Source organism: Dendronephthya gigantea, unplaced genomic scaffold (genome assembly GCF_004324835.1).
Source record: "Dendronephthya gigantea isolate DGI-Jeju-01 unplaced genomic scaffold, DenGig_1.0 000082F, whole genome shotgun sequence".
Taxonomy (NCBI): Eukaryota; Metazoa; Cnidaria; class Anthozoa; order Malacalcyonacea; family Nephtheidae; genus Dendronephthya; species Dendronephthya gigantea.
The window spans coordinates 263,863-280,763 of record NW_021163092.1 but is presented as its reverse complement, the minus strand read 5'-3'; the positions used below and the strand labels follow the sequence as shown (position 1 = coordinate 280,763).

The 16,901-nt window shown below is 36.4% G+C and overlaps 2 protein-coding genes across 2 annotated transcripts; both read right to left on the bottom strand.

Moving 5' to 3' along the window:
• Positions 1 to 457: 457 nt before the first annotated feature.
• Positions 458 to 3,253, bottom strand: LOC114532914 (nephrocystin-3-like). The gene is made up of 3 exons (XM_028554499.1): positions 2,778 to 3,253; positions 2,341 to 2,431; positions 458 to 1,612 (listed from the first exon to the last, which is right to left on the bottom strand). Exons 1-3 carry the CDS (start codon positions 3,251 to 3,253, stop codon positions 458 to 460), a joined length of 1,722 nt encoding a protein of 573 aa, XP_028410300.1.
• An 8,399-nt stretch (positions 3,254 to 11,652) lies between these two features.
• Positions 11,653 to 12,726, bottom strand: LOC114532913 (nephrocystin-3-like). Its single transcript, XM_028554498.1, has one exon. The coding sequence runs from the start codon at positions 12,724 to 12,726 to the stop codon at positions 11,653 to 11,655; it is 1,074 nt and encodes a 357-aa protein (XP_028410299.1).
• Positions 12,727 to 16,901: the final 4,175 nt, after the last annotated feature.

The window sequence follows — 16,901 nt, the reverse complement described above, 5'->3', positions numbered from 1 at the left end:
TTACGGCTGCCCAACATGGCTGCGATGTCTCGATAAATTTAGCGTGGTTTAAAAGGGGTAAAAAAATCCAGTTTACATTTTGTTAAAGTTCCGATTATCGTCTTTACTAATATTTTTCTATGCAATTTGGCAACGTTTTTTGTTCCAGTTCAGGGCCCTCCTTTTCCAGTCCAGGTTCCCTCCCTTTATTATGCAAAAGATCTTGCACCTGAGAAATATCGAGATAATTTTCAGGAATCTCAGAATGATCTTCTCCAATTACTACGATTTGAAGAGCTTTTTGTTTAGATTTTAATGCTGACTTGTAATCCTTCATTTCCTTTTGTACAAAACTGATTTGGAAATAGCTATCAGCTGTGTCGGGATGATCTTCTCCAAACAATTTCAATCTGATTTGAAGAGCTTTGTTGTGCGACTCTAATGCAGATTCGTTGTCTCCCATCTCACATTGTGTGGCTCAAATATCGCGAAGACTCTCCGCGGTGTCAGGATGATCCTCTCCGTAAAGATTTAATCTAATTTTTAAACATTGTTCATGCGAACCTAATGCAGACTTGTAATCTTTCATCTCTTGTTGCGTGATTCCCAGGCTGCAAAAGGCGACAGCGGTATCATTATGGTATTCACCACGCAGTTTCAATTGCGTTTGTACGACATATTGATGTGACTCTAATGCTGCTTTGAAGTTTTTCATTGAACGTTGCGTAACACCGATTTCACGATACATTTCCAAAGGGTCGGGATGCTCTTTTCCATACAGCTTTAATCTGATTTGAAGTGCCTTTTGTTCCGACTCTATTGCTGACTTGAAATCTTTCAACTCTTGTTGTATGATTCCGATGTCGTGATAACTTTGGGCGGTATAAGGATGATCTTCCCCATGTAGCTTTAATCTGATTTGAAGTGCATTTTGATGTGAACTAAGTGCTGACTCGTAATCCTTCAGCGCATGTTGTGTGATTCCGATGTTATTATAACTCTTAGCTACGCGTGAATGATCTTCTCCGTATAGTTTTAATCTAATATTGAGAGCTTTTTGCTTCCACTCTAAGGCTAATTTGTAATTCTTCAATTCATGTTGTAGAATTCCAATGGTGTCGCAGCTTTCAGCAGTCTCGGGATGATTCTCTCTATGCAGGTTTAAATTTATTTCATAAGCCCGTTGATGCGATTCTAATGCTGATTTGTAATCTTTCATCTCATATTGTGTGTTGCCAATTTCTCGAAAACTTTGAGCCATGTCAGGATGATCTTCTCCATACAACTTCAATCTGATTTCAAGCGCTTTTCGTTGTAACCGCAACGCTGACTTGTAATCTTTCATCTCGTGTCGCGAGATTCCAATGTTGTGATAACTGTCAGCTGTTGCTGCAGGATCGTCTCCAATAAGCTTTAGTTTCACTTGAAAGTCTTTTTCTGTCGACTCTAATGCCTGACCGAAATCGCTTACGTCAAGATGCGTGCTTTCAAAACCGGACAGATTCTGATCACTTGGTTTTCCATACAGTCGTGTTCCTATCAGATCCAATGCCGACTTGTAGTCTTTTATCTGTGGTGGCAAGATTCCAATACCGGACGAATCGTATGCAGTTTTTGCAGGATATTTTCGGCGCTTAAATATATTGAATTGAATAACATTCTAACAGGGAGAATGTATGGTATCACTATAATTATACGATTCCTGTGACTGATTGTTCGATATTCCCGGGCTAATCTTACTTCTCTATGAATAAGTAAAGAAGTTCTAGCTCGTAAGCAGATTAGATTTGCTTTGATATATAATGTCGGTTTTGCGTGGATAGATTTCAAAGTATATTTCAGTTAAAGTTCACGCAATCAAGGATATATTTTACAACCGTTATAACAATGGATTCATGAAACATTTAAGTGCTTTTAGACCTTACTGACTTTAACTCTTCGACATGATCAGTTTAAAATCAATTCTAGAATCATAAAATGCTCTGCTTTTTTTAACAGGTTTGCGTCTTTTATCAAAAAGTTGTAAATATCTTCCATGCTAAAAGATCGAATTGCCTTTTGTTTGCATAAGATCCCTCAGGTGAGGTGATCTTTCTGGAAATGAACATTGACGGAGCGCTTCCTCAAGGTCTTCTTCAGCTAATACACTTAAATTTGCTTTTTTTTGTTCGCTGCTGTTACTCCTACGATAAACTTTCTTAGATTTGTCGAAAATGCAATTGTTATCCTCATAAAATCCATTGTTGTCAGGCCTTGGAAGAAATGTTTTGATTGCCCGAACTTCACGCGTTTTTTCAGCTAATCGATTATATCCGACTCTGCAAAACCCGCGCGGAAATTCGTTTCGCTACATTGAATTACCTCGGCATACTCCCCCGCCCATAGACCACTCTCAGTAGCACATATTTCAACATTTTCCTTTCTGAACGAAAAACCCTTTTCATCAATGCATCTGCTGGACAAAAATAAAATGAGATAAAAAATATTTCGATTATAGCGTTTGGTTTTTGATTTTTTTTGCTTTCTAATACCCGAAAATAAAACTATGGGCTTATCAGGATTGTAATACAGTATGAAAAGTCAAAGCATCGTGTCGCCTTAAAGAGACTTTAATCCTCTACGTAAAGTGGTCGATCGATATCCCCAAATGGGGACGTTGAATGAAAAGACAAGTTGTATCTTTATGAAAAGACAAGTTGTATCTAAAGAAGTGTTGATCAAAATCATTTTACTGATCAAAGTTTGAGTGTTTATCTTGAAATATGTCCTGTCTGAAAAGGCTTAAAGACTTTTGATACCTATTTTCAATCGCTTTCTTTGTTACTTTCACCTCCTCAATGTTGTCAATCTTCACCTTCAGTCCTTCCACTTTAATTCCAACCAGAGAAAGTTCTTCCTGCAAGCGTTCCTTCATCCTTCCTGATTCGTAATCCGCCAAGACTTCCAGAAACCTCTCGTCTGTGAAACAATGTAACTCAACATGCAAACATCCTGGTCGAATGTCACGAACTTCCTGATCATCGCGTTCGCCACCAACACTTCTTGTTACTGAGTCTTTGATTAATCGTTCCAATGAGTTATAACCAACATACAGGGCACCTAGACCTAGACCCAACCCCAGTCCAATTCCCAGCCCTTGTCCTAGTCCTTGCCCAAAACCTTGTCCCAGCGTTCTCGCGGTTTTGCAAATGTGCCGCGCCACTTCAACATTGTCAGTGCTGATGTGGAACAAATATTTCCCCCCGAATAGTGATGCACCAGCTTGTAGAACCATTCCTCCCTGGGAAAATTCTTCTGCCCGATTCAAGAAATAATTTGCTCTGAAAATATATCTAATCCAGCAGCTAAAAAATATCAGAGACAATGTTGAATTTCTTGTGCCCTTTTCAATTAGACCTTAACCTAATAGTTAGTGGTGTAAATTATTCAAAAAGTTTTAAACTAGATTTAAGGCTTATCTACGCGATGAGATTGACCTATATAATCTCCAGAATATATCGCATCGAATAGGTGGTCTTTCAACTTGACAAAATTAAAAATTTGAAATCTATCAATATTTTATGCTCAACTAAAATGCTTTTTAGACGTTGGGTACGAGTATACAAGTTCAGTATGTATATCGATCCAAGCACAAGTAATTTCATATGTAAGGGAAAACAATCGAGCCTCTAAGTTTTGACGTAAAATTATTTCATGACTTTTTCCCGGTTTCGATAAAGTGGTGTGGTAGAGTATTTAGAAACACACCTGGCTTAATACAGTCGTTTAACAGTGTTTGACACGTCTAAATTGAGCCAGAGAAAGCATCCAGATCGGATTTATTCCAAATGAAAAGCGTTTGCGAGTGGATTCAAAATAATAACAACCTGTTGTGTTTATGAAAACAATTTTCCCAAAACAACAAAGTTGTGGAAATTACTTTTATGTGTCCCAATGCGGTCAGGTCTTTAATTATTGTTCATACAATAAGTATCTACAATTTATATGTTCCCACCCTAAATGCTAATGAACAGGTATAGCAATAAGCCGTTTATGAAGAAGATATTAGTGATATTATCAAGGTCGAGGTGAATATTTGTCGAGCCGTAGGTAGATCAAATAACATTTTACTAGGTTGAAAGTTTGGGAATACCGTTTTTCTTAAAAGACCAATTCAGTTCAGAAAGTCTGCGAGGGGGGGCAAAAATTTTTTTTTAATTTAAGAAAATTTCCACGCTTTTATTTCTGTGTAGCTCTGCTTTTAAGTACGCAAGAGCTGGGACATTTAAAATGGGCGATGGAGAGGATATATTTCTTCTGCTGGGTCCACGAGGATCGGAGCAACTATACTGTGCAGAGAGCGGAGAAATTACTTATTTTTTTAATTCTCTTATATCAATCCAAAATGTTATGAACTGTGTAATTTGCATATTCTCGAAGTAGATTGATTCACAGGCTAAACGTTGCCCTAAAATATAGGTACATTTTACAGTGTATCGGTAGTCTCGTTTCATAATTATTGTGTAATGCCCGATAAATTTTCACATACAATCACAAGCGTGAGTTGCACTTTGCTTCACCCGTAAGGACTAACTTTCAAAACTTTCGAGAACACTGGGATAATTGAATTGGATAATTACTGTCCTCGAAGTAAAGACAATTTTGCTTCAAGAACTTGATTTAAAGAACTGTTGGTGAAACTGCTCAATGACCTCCAATGACTGCAATCCTCTCACCGATCATGGTTGAGCCATGTTTATAGGAACGTTGGCAGGTTTCTGATAATACTCGGAGAGGATGGTGCTTATATAGGAGCTGAATAAGCGGAGGGGAAGGGTTGAAATCAAATGGCAAAAGTGAGGTGGATGTCAGTTTTGATGGACTGCTTTGTTAGATATGGCAATCAATCGCTGTCTTTTTCGATGAGTTCATGCACTAACGTATTGCTAGCGGACCTTACTCCTCCTATAGATATTCTCTTTCCGCCGGTGATCTAGATATTCCCAGTACAGGATTGTTCATGGTGAAATCGGGCATCATCTCCTCCCATTTGACGTTCAGGTTGCTGGGTTTTTTGCTCTTCTCTTCTTCCTTTTCTTTCAATTAACAGCCGAAAGGGAGGTGTTTGCGACATCAATGGGTGCGGATTTTGACCTCGATGATTTGCGGGAGTCTTCGTAAAGAAGATTTGGGGACCTTAATTGCTCTGGAACGTGTCGCAACCATCACATCGACAACATAATTATTATGAGGTACATCATTACCAGATGGTTCAAGTATATCTGCAGGTGCACAGGCTGGCATGGTCATCAACTTTCGTTAAGATTGATGATAGACTTGTTTTCCCTTTTACGCTAACGATAGGCCACTAATACAACACTAATTGGTTGAACACGGTAATATGACGCAAAACTTAGGCTGGCCTCCACTTGCATGCATGTGCTGTCAACGCAGCCAATTTGGCGCATGCTCGGTGATTCAAAACTGTCACTAAACCAGCCGTCGCGGCCAATGTTCTTTATGCATGGTAGTAGAACTGTATTTTACTTTAATAGCGGCCGTCAACGCGCAAGCCATATGTGCGATTTCAGCGCGTTCGTACGAAATAAATGAAATTATCTCCATTCACGACTCGTACCTTTCTATCACACGCAATAGAGTTACACGGCCTTTATAGGTTTTAACGTCAAACGATAGATACACGTACTTTTGGACATTTTGATAGGGTTGCACTTTTCATATTTTTGCTTTTATAAAATTGAGATGCACGCGCAGAACGATTAATTGAAGAACTTTAAATTCTCATACGCACTAGTGATCTCGTGAAAAACTAATTTGCACCTGGTTTAGCGCATTGCCAAAACAAACGGGCAACGTCAAGAGGAATTAATGGGAATCTCATTCCATCTTATTTGAAGACATATTCTAAAATATTAGGCAAACATGTAAGGTGGGTTTATTGCTAACAGGCCAACTCAGCGCCCAAAACCCACCAGAAGACCACTCTCTACAATGCGACCTCGGCCCCCACACCCCACCAACCCGGCAGGAAAGAATTCCCATGCCTTACCTAACAACCTGCGACCATCCATGGACAACTGGTGTCGCTTAAATTGCGCTCGAGCTCTTGGTAATTGTCCAGCAAGTCTTTGTATATATGTGATTAGAATGTAGATCTAACGTCATGAGATGCTAGTTTTTAAAACTATTAAATGTGTATTAAACGAGCAAAATTAATATTTTGTACCTTGCGCACACGAATTATGCTGATATTGAAAGACGCTGGAAGCCTACCCTGCTTAGGTTATTACTGGAAGTAACCGTGTTTGGGGTTTCAACATAGGCACAGGTGTTGAATAGCGCAATGTCCAGATCTAAGTTTGACATCAGCGACGCCATTTTTTTACAAGTAAGGGCGGTTATGTCTCGGTAATTATTTTTCCGCTGCGCTTCCCCCCTCCTGGGATAATCAACTGGTAGAACTTCGCGGTTACATGCAGAAAATGGGTTTAGTCGGCCACTTAGAAATACTGGCACGTTTTATTTTATCGACAGTTTTGCATACTCAGCGAAAAGAACTTTTAACAAATTACATATTTCCTCGAGAGAGTTGCTACGGAGAGAATCAGTATTTAAATTAATTGTGCCACAAAACTGCCAAAAGTGTTCAAGTTTGAATGAACGCATTTAGCCTTTCTCACGATGATGTTTTGGGGGTACTTATGGTAACATGAAAAGCAATATTTTTAGAATCAACAGACCATTTGAAGAATAGACTCAGTCTAAAATTAAAGACAGTCGCGATTAGGAGGTCTCGCGCTCACAGTTTTGAAAAAAAAGTACACAAAAAATGGCGGCATATTCGACATCGTGAGAAAGGGTCTTTGGAAGTGGAATGTTTTTGACAAGTGAGGTTTTCTTCTGCAAGGATGTCTTTTAAATTGAATGCCCGACTCTCATCTTTTTGTAATATTTTACTCACTATAAACAACGTCGCAAATGACCAATATTTTGGTAAACTGAAGGAGTCTTTTTTACTTTGTTGCCGAAGTAAACAAGATTTTGTTGGTTATGACTTTAGATCTTTCTAGACGAGTGAAATCACTGTTCATGTAGACCAAAATTAGAGTGAGATCTCTTTATTATTTTCTACCACGAATCATCTCACTTAAATCTTGCATATATGCTACCAACGTGATACAAATTTCAGGCAAATATTGGAGGCATTGCAATTTTTGAACTTATTTATCTATTAAAGTGCATGCATATTAAGATTTATAGATGAGCCTCCTACATGTGTTGTGCAACCGTAATTTATTACCGTAGTTGGCGTCTTATCTTTGAGAAGATCTTAATTGATAAAAAATAGAAGTTAACATAGTCGTATTGAACTTGGGTGTTGTGACATATCGTATTTCGTGCCCCCATCAGCAGCTGCATGCGTACCCTGATTTATTTTACTCTATACGCTATATTGAATAATCTGATTCGAAAGGTTTTTTGAATCATCAGACTAGCCAAGAGGGAAAAAACGGTATAATTCTTCATAACGAAAAACAAGGAGTAATACTCTTGTACGATAATATGATATGTTCTAGCCTATGTATTTGAAACTAAAAAGTTTATGTTACAAATATAGTTACTTGGTATTTCAACTCAACACTCCGGGTGTCCCAGAAAAAAGTACTCCGGTTTGATTCATAATCTCTTCTAAACTAGCTAAGCTATTAAACTGACATAACTTTCACTAGATAGAGGGAAGACTAACGTAGATTTTGATATATTACAGTTGTATTTTACTTAAGAGTTTACGGAGATATCAATGTTCAAAATTGGTAGCATATTTCTGGATGTGTCTGAATTATTCGAAAAACGCCGTATCAAATATTAATCAAGCTTTTCTCAACTGAAACATGCACTATTAGCAGTAAATAATGCAATATGCGAATTTTTTCTTTGGGGATACCTTAAGCAGCAAATTTGGAATGTACCACACGATCAGCAACCGCAGAATTTAGAAGAGCTTCGCAACTCAATCGTAACAGCATGCCGTAATCTAGAACAACGAATGATCCATGACTCCATCGACGCAATGGTCTCACGGGCTAGGCGGTACATTCGTGTTGGGGGACACGCGATTCCGAACGAATAAATCTTCCTTGTTTTCTGTAACTAATAATACTTCGTTTCATAATAAGCAATTTGTCAAGTGTCATTTATTTACTGCTAATAGTGCATGTTTCAGTTGAGAAAAGCTTGATTAATATTTGATACGGCATTTTTTGCAGACACATCCAGAAATATGCTACCAATTTTGAACATTTATATCTCCGTACATTTTTTAATTAAAATACAACTGTAATATATCAAAATCTACGTTAGTCTTCCCTCTATCTAGTGAAAGTTATTTCAGTTTAATAACTTAGCTAGTTTACAAGCTATTATGAATCAAAACCAGAGTACTTTTTTCTGGGACACCCGGTATTTGCTAATACTAGTTTATTTATTTAATATTTCAGTCCAATACTTTACTTCTATTATTATAAATCAACAAGCGATATCTTTAACAAGTATCTGACTTCTACTCGTATCACAGTATCTTTCTTCTTGTCTCTTTTATGTGCTTGTCATCTGCACACGCCTAATTTACCTCACACTGTACCTAATGCGCTTATTACTCTATAGTTACAGTTAATTAATCCCCGAGCCGGTGCGGAGCACCGTGCGAGGGTACTAATTCCGCTCGGATATTTACACCCAGGATGTGCAAAGGCGAAATCAAAGTTGTCCGCCATTATGCAATGGACCTCACGCCATGGACGGTCTTCTACGTTATGCGTATGCGCCAGTGTACTAAGCTCTTGATTGGTCGAGACAAATATCAGTATTTTTAAACCTGGATAACTGTCATTTCGCAAAATTTTGAAGAAACTTATAAATATAGACCAATTGCGAAACTTAGTAACCGCGCCTTCGCTCAACATGGAAACGAGGCTTATTGTGCAAAAAACAATATTTGTATTTTTTGCAGTACAAAGCTATTCGCCGAGTTATATGCCGTTTTTCGCCTTTGTTTTACATATTTTTCGATACCTTTCAGCTTGGTTTCATCGTTGTTATCATAGTTTTCAGGTTAGGAAGTTTTGCCTTTCAATTGAGGCGTTTTTGTGGTGTTTTCATTAATCTTTTCGGCTGCTTTCGTCGGGGAAGTATGGAAAAGGCCGACACAAACTCAGGTAAAAATTTAGTTTTTCCAAACTATTTCGTCTCAAGTTTTGAAAATGTATTTCATTTTTCTCCCTCTTATTTGTGCAAAATTTGGCGATGTATATTTGGTGCAAAATCTATGTTTTTTATGTCAAAAATTATTGAAAAGTCACGATCGAACAAACCACCATGTTCACATTTCTCATCTAAAATTTTTTTATACCAATTTTATCAATCGATAAGATGTAATTTGACAGCAATTTTACAGCTCAGCAAAAAATAGTAGAAATCTGTTGACAAAAACTATAAAAGATAAAATAAGCAACGGAGTTTTATGTTTATTTTCTTTGTGTATATAAACTACAGTACATGTGATGTGATGCCGACTGAAAAGCAAAACAACTCTTCAACTTGGCACACATGCATGACATGGATAGTAAAATACTTATAACCAAGACATTATATCATTGTCTATTTTGAATTGCAATTTGAATATTCCTTTTCCGGCAATAACATACAATAAAGGTAGCCACAATGCGAGCTGCAGCGTTTTTAAGATACACCTTTACATGATGGCAAAGCCGAAAGCGAAAAATATTTAAACCGGAGTTCGCAAGTGTTTTTCCGTTTATGATGGTGAACGGAATCGTTTCCTTTTCAAGTATTCCTGGTTCACCCTTATTAAACATCTATTGCATGGTAGTAGATAGAAAGAATAGTGTTTTGTACTAACACAAATGCAGAATTCAGATGCAAACTCAGATGCATTCGAATTCGACTTTTATAAAATTCGACCTTCAGGCCGGCATGCAAGCTATGCATCGTCTCTACTTTATTAAAACGAATATAAACAAAAACATTTCAGTCAGTTACTTTGGACCATTTTAACAGTATTACTGTGGTATAAAGAAAAAAAAATACAGTGATATTTGTGAATAAATTTGAATAAATGAAGCCATTTCAGTCATCAGGTTTGAAAATTATATAATCTGACTGTCACTTTTCAATAATTTTTGACATAAAAAACATAGATTTTGCACCAAATATATATCGCCAAATTTTGCACAAATAAGAGGGAGAAAAATGAAATACATTTTCAAAACTTGAGACGAAATAGTTTGGAAAAACTAAATTTTTACCTGAGTTTGTGTCGGCCTTTTCCATACTTCCCCGACGAAAGCAGCCGAAAAGATTAATGAAAACACCACAAAAACGCCTCAATTGAAAGGCAAAACTTCCTAACCTGAAAACTATGATAACAACGATGAAACCAAGCTGAAAGGTATCGAAAAATATGTAAAACAAAGGCGAAAAACGGCATATAACTCGGCGAATAGCTTTGTACTGCAAAAAATACAAATATTGTTTTTTGCACAATAAGCCTCGTTTCCATGTTGAGCGAAGGCGCGGTTACTAAGTTTCGCAATTGGTCTATATTTTCATATTATTTATATTTTCATAAATATGGAATATATTTATTTCTTAATTACATCAGAGGGAAACTCGAATCAGTCGAATGTGGTCAGGACTTTTTACGGTTTAAAAAAAAAAACAAGACTAAATTTTCGACCTTATTCACCGTGTATAATGAAGTCGGAAGATTTTACACTTGAAAATAAGACCCGGCACAGGTATAAAAAGTCATTCTTTTGTGGTAAACACAACTTTTGTATTCTCAAACGTATTTCACTACAAATATGAATGTGTAATGTGATAGACGACATTATAATTTCATTTAAAAACTCCATTTTTTTAAAATATTCGCGTGCAAAAACCAGTCGGGGCGTAAACATAAAACTTCGGAAGCCGTATGAGACGTCTGATGTTATATTTCATGGTAATTAATAATTAAAATAATTTACCATAACAGTGACTATAGATGAGTAACTTAACTTCCAGAAAATGGTTAGAATCTTGTCGTATTTTTGCCTTTTTTTTCACCAAAATATGAGGGTAAACTTTGATTCTTTGAAAATATACGGCCGTTGCGAATTGCGATGTTGGTTGCGAGTTGCTATGACTACAGTGCTTCCGCTTCCAGAAATATATTTCCATTCTTCTCTTCTCACATACCTACAATATTAATACCAAGTACCCTCCAAACACCCCAACCCACACAAAATTTTCGAACTATCATGTCACCATCCCTATGCTTAACTCATTTCGCTTAACCGAGGCGAGGGGTTGCTGCATGCATGTATTTCTAGTATGGGCTTATACAATGACATCATCTCTTCTGGATTGTCTTCTGGATTGTCTATGATGACATCTATGCTTGATTAGCGCTCATACATTACATTTCTGCCGAATAAAACACAATCATAAAATTCCAACAAATTTGCGCAACTCTATAAACCAACATTGGCGAATCAAAACTGGAATTTAGATTAGATATTAGATATGCTCTGCATGTATAATTATACTCTAATATGGCCTAACAAACAAAAAATGTAGTTGTAATTTCTTTAAATCTTCAATTGCTCTACTCTACAAATAATCGTTCCAAACTGGCGGTTTCCCTTGTATCTGTCCAGGGTTCGCCTTATCATTCAAAAGACCTTTTACCCGAGAAATATCGAGATCATACTCAGCCATCTCAGGATGATCTTCTCCGAAGAGTTTTACTAGGATTTGTAGAGCTTTCACTTTGGACTCTAATGCTGACTTGTAATCCTTCATTTCCTGTTGTGCGATCCCAATTTGGGTATAACTATCAGCTGTGTCGGGATGATGTTCTCCAAACAATTTCAATCTAATTTGAAGTGATTTGTTGTGCGACTCTAATGCGGATTTGTAGTTTCCCATTTCACATTGTGTGGCTCCAATGTTGCCGTAAATACCGGCAGTGTCAGGATGATTTTCTCCATGCAAATTCAAACTGATTCTTAGAGCATGTTCATGCGATTCTAAAGCAGACTTGTAATCTTTCATCTCGCTTTGTGTGATTCCCAGGCTGCCATAACTAAAAGCAGTATCGTCGTGGTATTCACCATGCAGTTTCAGTTGTGCTTGCACGACATATTGATGCAGGTCAAGTGCTGCGTGGAGGTTCCTCATTGAACGTTTTGTGACACCAATGTCACGATAAGTCTCTACGGTGTCGGGATGATCTTCTCCATATATTTTCAATCTGACTTCGAGAGCTTTTTGTTTCGATTCTAACGCTGACTTGTAATTTTTCATCCCATGTTGTGTAAAGCCGATGCTGGAATAACTACTTGCTGTGTCAGGATGATCTTCTCCAAATAGTTTTAATCTGATTTCGAAAGCTTTCTCTTGCGACTGTAACGCTGACTTGTAATTTTTCATCCCATCTTGTGTTGAGCCGATGCTGGAATAACTACTTGCTGTGTCAGGATGATTTTCTCCAAATAGTTTTAATCTGATTTCGAAAGCTTTCTCATCCGACTGTAATGCTGACTTGTAGTTTTTCATATCATTATGTGTAATTCCAATGTTGTGGTAACTGATAGCTGTGTCAGGATGATCTTCTCCATATACTTTCAATCTGATGTGAAGAGCTTTTAGATACGAAACTAATGCTGATTTGTAATCTTTCATTTCGTGTTGTGTGATTCCAATGCTGTTATAACTGCTAGCTGTATCGGGATGGTCTTCTCCATATAGTTTCAATCTGATTCCAAGGGCTTTTTTTTTCAACTCTAATGCTGACTCTGATTTGTAATCTTCAAACTTACTCTGTGTGTCCCCAATATTGTCGTAGCTTTTAGCAATGCTAGAATGATCTTCCCCATATAGTTTTAATAGGATTTCAAGAGCTTTTTGGTGCAACTCTAATGCTGACTTAAAATTGTGCATTTTGAATTGTGTGCATCCAATGTTGTTGTAACTGTTAGCTGTGTCGGGATGATCTTCTCCAAATAGTTTCAATCTGATGTGAAGAGCTTTTTGATATGAAACTAATGCTGACTTGAAATCTTTCATCTCAGTTTGTGAGTATCCAATATTGGATACTATATGGAGAAGATCATCCCGACACAGCTAGCAGTTACCACAACATATGTTGTGGTAACTGCTAGCTGTGTCGGGATGATCTTCTCCATATAGTTTCAATCTGATGTGAAGAGCTTTTTGAAGTGAAACTAATGCTGACTTGAAATCTTTCATCTCATTTTGTGTGCATCCAATTTCGTTGCAACTACTGGCTGTGTCGGGATGATCTTCTCCAAATAGTTTCAATCTGATGTGAAGAGCTTTTTGATGTGAAACTAATGCTGACTTGAAATCTTTCATCTGATTTTGTGCGTATCCAATGTTGTGGTAACTGCTAGCTGTGTCGGGATGATCTTCTCCAAATAGTTTCAATCTGATGTGAAGAGCTTTTTGATGCGAAGCTAATCCTGACTTGAAATCTTTCATCTTATTTTGTGCGATTCCAATGTTGTGGTAACATTTAGCTGTGACGGGATGATATTCTCCATATTGCTTCAGACTAATTTCAAGAGCTTTTTGTTTAGATGCCAGTTGTGAATCATGTTTAACCATTTCTGTTTTTAATTTAGTCTAAGAAAGTAATTGTCCTTACCAGAGTTATTTGTATACCTATTTTTTTGTTGGGGGGGGGGAAATGTTCATAAATTCGTCTTGTGCCTCACTTATTTCTCTTGATATCGATTGTTTTTACGCATATTTGAACATTAATTTATAAAGATTTTATCGGTTCCCCAAATTAAGCTTACTAGCTCTGTTTTTGTTTTAGTATGTCATATGAATTTTCTCTTTGAATTCCTAGATGGAGTTAATTTTAATTTTTTTTTTTTTTTTTGAGTTACTATACCTTTGGACCAAAGCTACAAAAGTATTCACCGGTTTTAAAAAACCAATTGCAAAATTTAACCACCTTAAGTTTTCCTACCTCGTTATCTTTATTACCATCCTCCACATCACTAATAACAAGATTTTTGATGTCGCTAACAGAAATATTCTTCGTCCGGGACCTGCGTATATTATCAATAGAAAAGAATAAAAAATTACACTATCGACTGTATAGTACCATACTTCGAACAGTATAATTCTCTACTAGAAATACATGCATGCAGCAACCCCTCGCTATTTCAAACCAAGTACACAATTTCCTGAGTTAACCAGACCTAAACTTATATTATGAAATGTCACAAAACTCAAATCAGTCTTATTATATTTTACCAAGTATATTATAGCTAATGTTTCCATCATTCAATACAAAAATAATCATAAAGCTAGTGTAAACATTGCCCGTTCAATTTTGCTGCATTATACCCACTGAGCTATATAATAATTCCTGGAGGACCGGCTCCTAATGTTTTTTTCTCAAAAAGTGAAGCAAAAAACATGGCGGATTTCGCCCTTCTGCGCATGCGTAGAAGCTTTGCTGACGCCACATAGTCCCCTTTGCCCATGGTAATTACCACTGACCAGGCTCAAATATTAGCCCGCTACAAGAGAATGCTTTTTTTTAAAATTTTATCTGTGAAAAGTGTGCAAAGAATATAGGCAATACGAATCTTTTGTACGCCTCCGCCACAAATATGGTGTTTTGCATTTACGAAGGAAAAATATATTTTTGAATCTGTTTGATATTTAAACTTCTACAAGCCCAAGGAAAGCGAGAAGAAAAGTCAGAAGCCTTGAAGTGAAACAGGTATTACAGTCGTGCCAATAGAAGCGTTCCGAAAAATGTTGACCAGTTCATTTCCTAACTTGAAGGAACACATCTGCACAATTCCTCAACAATTTAAAAAGTTCCTTAAAAAGTTCCTAACTTCCTGTTTCATTGACCAATCAGATTGCTTAAAAATAAAATATAAAATTTGATTGGTCAATGAAACAGGAAGTTAGGAACTTTTTAAGGAAATTTTTAAATTGTTGATGAATTGTGCAGATGTGTTCCTTCAAGTTAGGAAATGAACTGGTCAACAATTTTCGGAACGCTTCTATTGGCACGACTGTAAGACACAACTTTTGTATAGACATCGATTATTGATTGACCATTCCTTTGTTTTTTAAGAATCTTAAGGGCCCGAAATAACGCCAAATATTATCATGAGATTGCTTTTTATCGGCAAACAAGCAAGGAATACATTTGCACTCACATATTTGGCATTATTCGCATGCGGTTAAAAACAACTTACAAATGAAAGTATTAATAAACATGGTATTGTGTAAACTATTTGTTCTACAGGAACTTATTTCTACAGGCAAAAAAGCCCGGAAAACCAGATGACTAATTTGAATCCTTAGCTAACTGGTATTAACAGCCATAACAGGCCTATCATTTCGAAGCCAATAAACCAATGCATCATCGACTCTGTAGGCCTAAGGCCTTATACAGGACTGTGACAAACTAATGAGGTGCATTTAATTTCATAAAAAGTTTTAATATTCCTCTGATAACTCATACACATGTCAAAGTTTAGTTATCCTTTCTCACAATGATGAATATGCTTTAATTTTATTCTTCAAGTACGTGGTCTGTTGATGCTTTTCATGTGGTTATAATTTATTAAATCCTATTTGAGAAAATTGAAAGTACCCCAAAAATGTCATCGTGAGAAAGGCTAATATAGAGATTTCATAGAATATATATTCATGATTTATTCAAGTTTCTAGTATCAATTGTCAATAATTGATAAAGTCTCTGCTATAAGTAAACACAAAAATTATAGTTGATTAATAACTAATTGGTAACATCATCATCATCATTGTCGTCAGACTTGGTAATTTCGGGTCTTTCCACTGCAAAACAATGTTAAATAAACCATTCAAATATGTGCAGTACTGCCAACTGGTACTCTGTTTGGCTTATTTGTATTAATTAAACAAAAATGTCCATTAAAGGGATTTTCGCAAGTTTGTCAAATATTATAATTTTATCTTAACCCTGGGCTGTAATCCCTGACCTTTATAACACAATAAAATCCTGCTAGTATTTTTTACCTTGTATTACTTGTATACCTTGAAAGTAATAAAGAGGAATATAATTATATGCTTTAATTAACACATTAGATCTCAATTTTCAATTACCCATGACAGAAAGTGTAAATTAAGCCATGTACTATAAACAGTAAATCATATATAATTTAATAACTACATCTTTGCAATAATAATAAATCAATGATATACTATAATCACAATTTATACAATGTATATATTGCCCAAAGGTGTAGCCAGAATTTTGGGGAAGAGAGGGGCTATCGAAAACCTACGCGGGCAGCAGTGTGACTCAAGACAAGATTTGTGCTAAACATTAATGATAGATAACTTCAATAGGTCAGATCAGGTGTTTTGCATTATTGATAGCATAACAATGATTCACTTCATTTTCCCAGGAGGGCCCCAAATTTTACCAGGCCCCTCCATTCCCCTTCCAGCTACACCTCTGGTATTGCCTCAAAAAAAATATAAAGTGTATAAAACAATTTGCTGTTACAAAAATATATATGAACAGAAAAGGAATTATTGTGCAATATAAACTAATGTCAGTATTACAGTATAATAGCTATATTTTACAAATTTACACTGTCAATGTTTAACTGCCAAAGCATATAAACCATTCTCTCTGTGACACCCTGAACTCCATTCTCTCTGTGACACCCAATTCCTCCACACGAGTGATGGTAAATTAAATTTTGATTATGTACAACCAGCATCTTTAATTGGCATCAATCATGATACTTCAACAGCAAGAATATATATTGTTGACTAGCTGATTTTCTTGATTGTCTTTTCTCCATGAT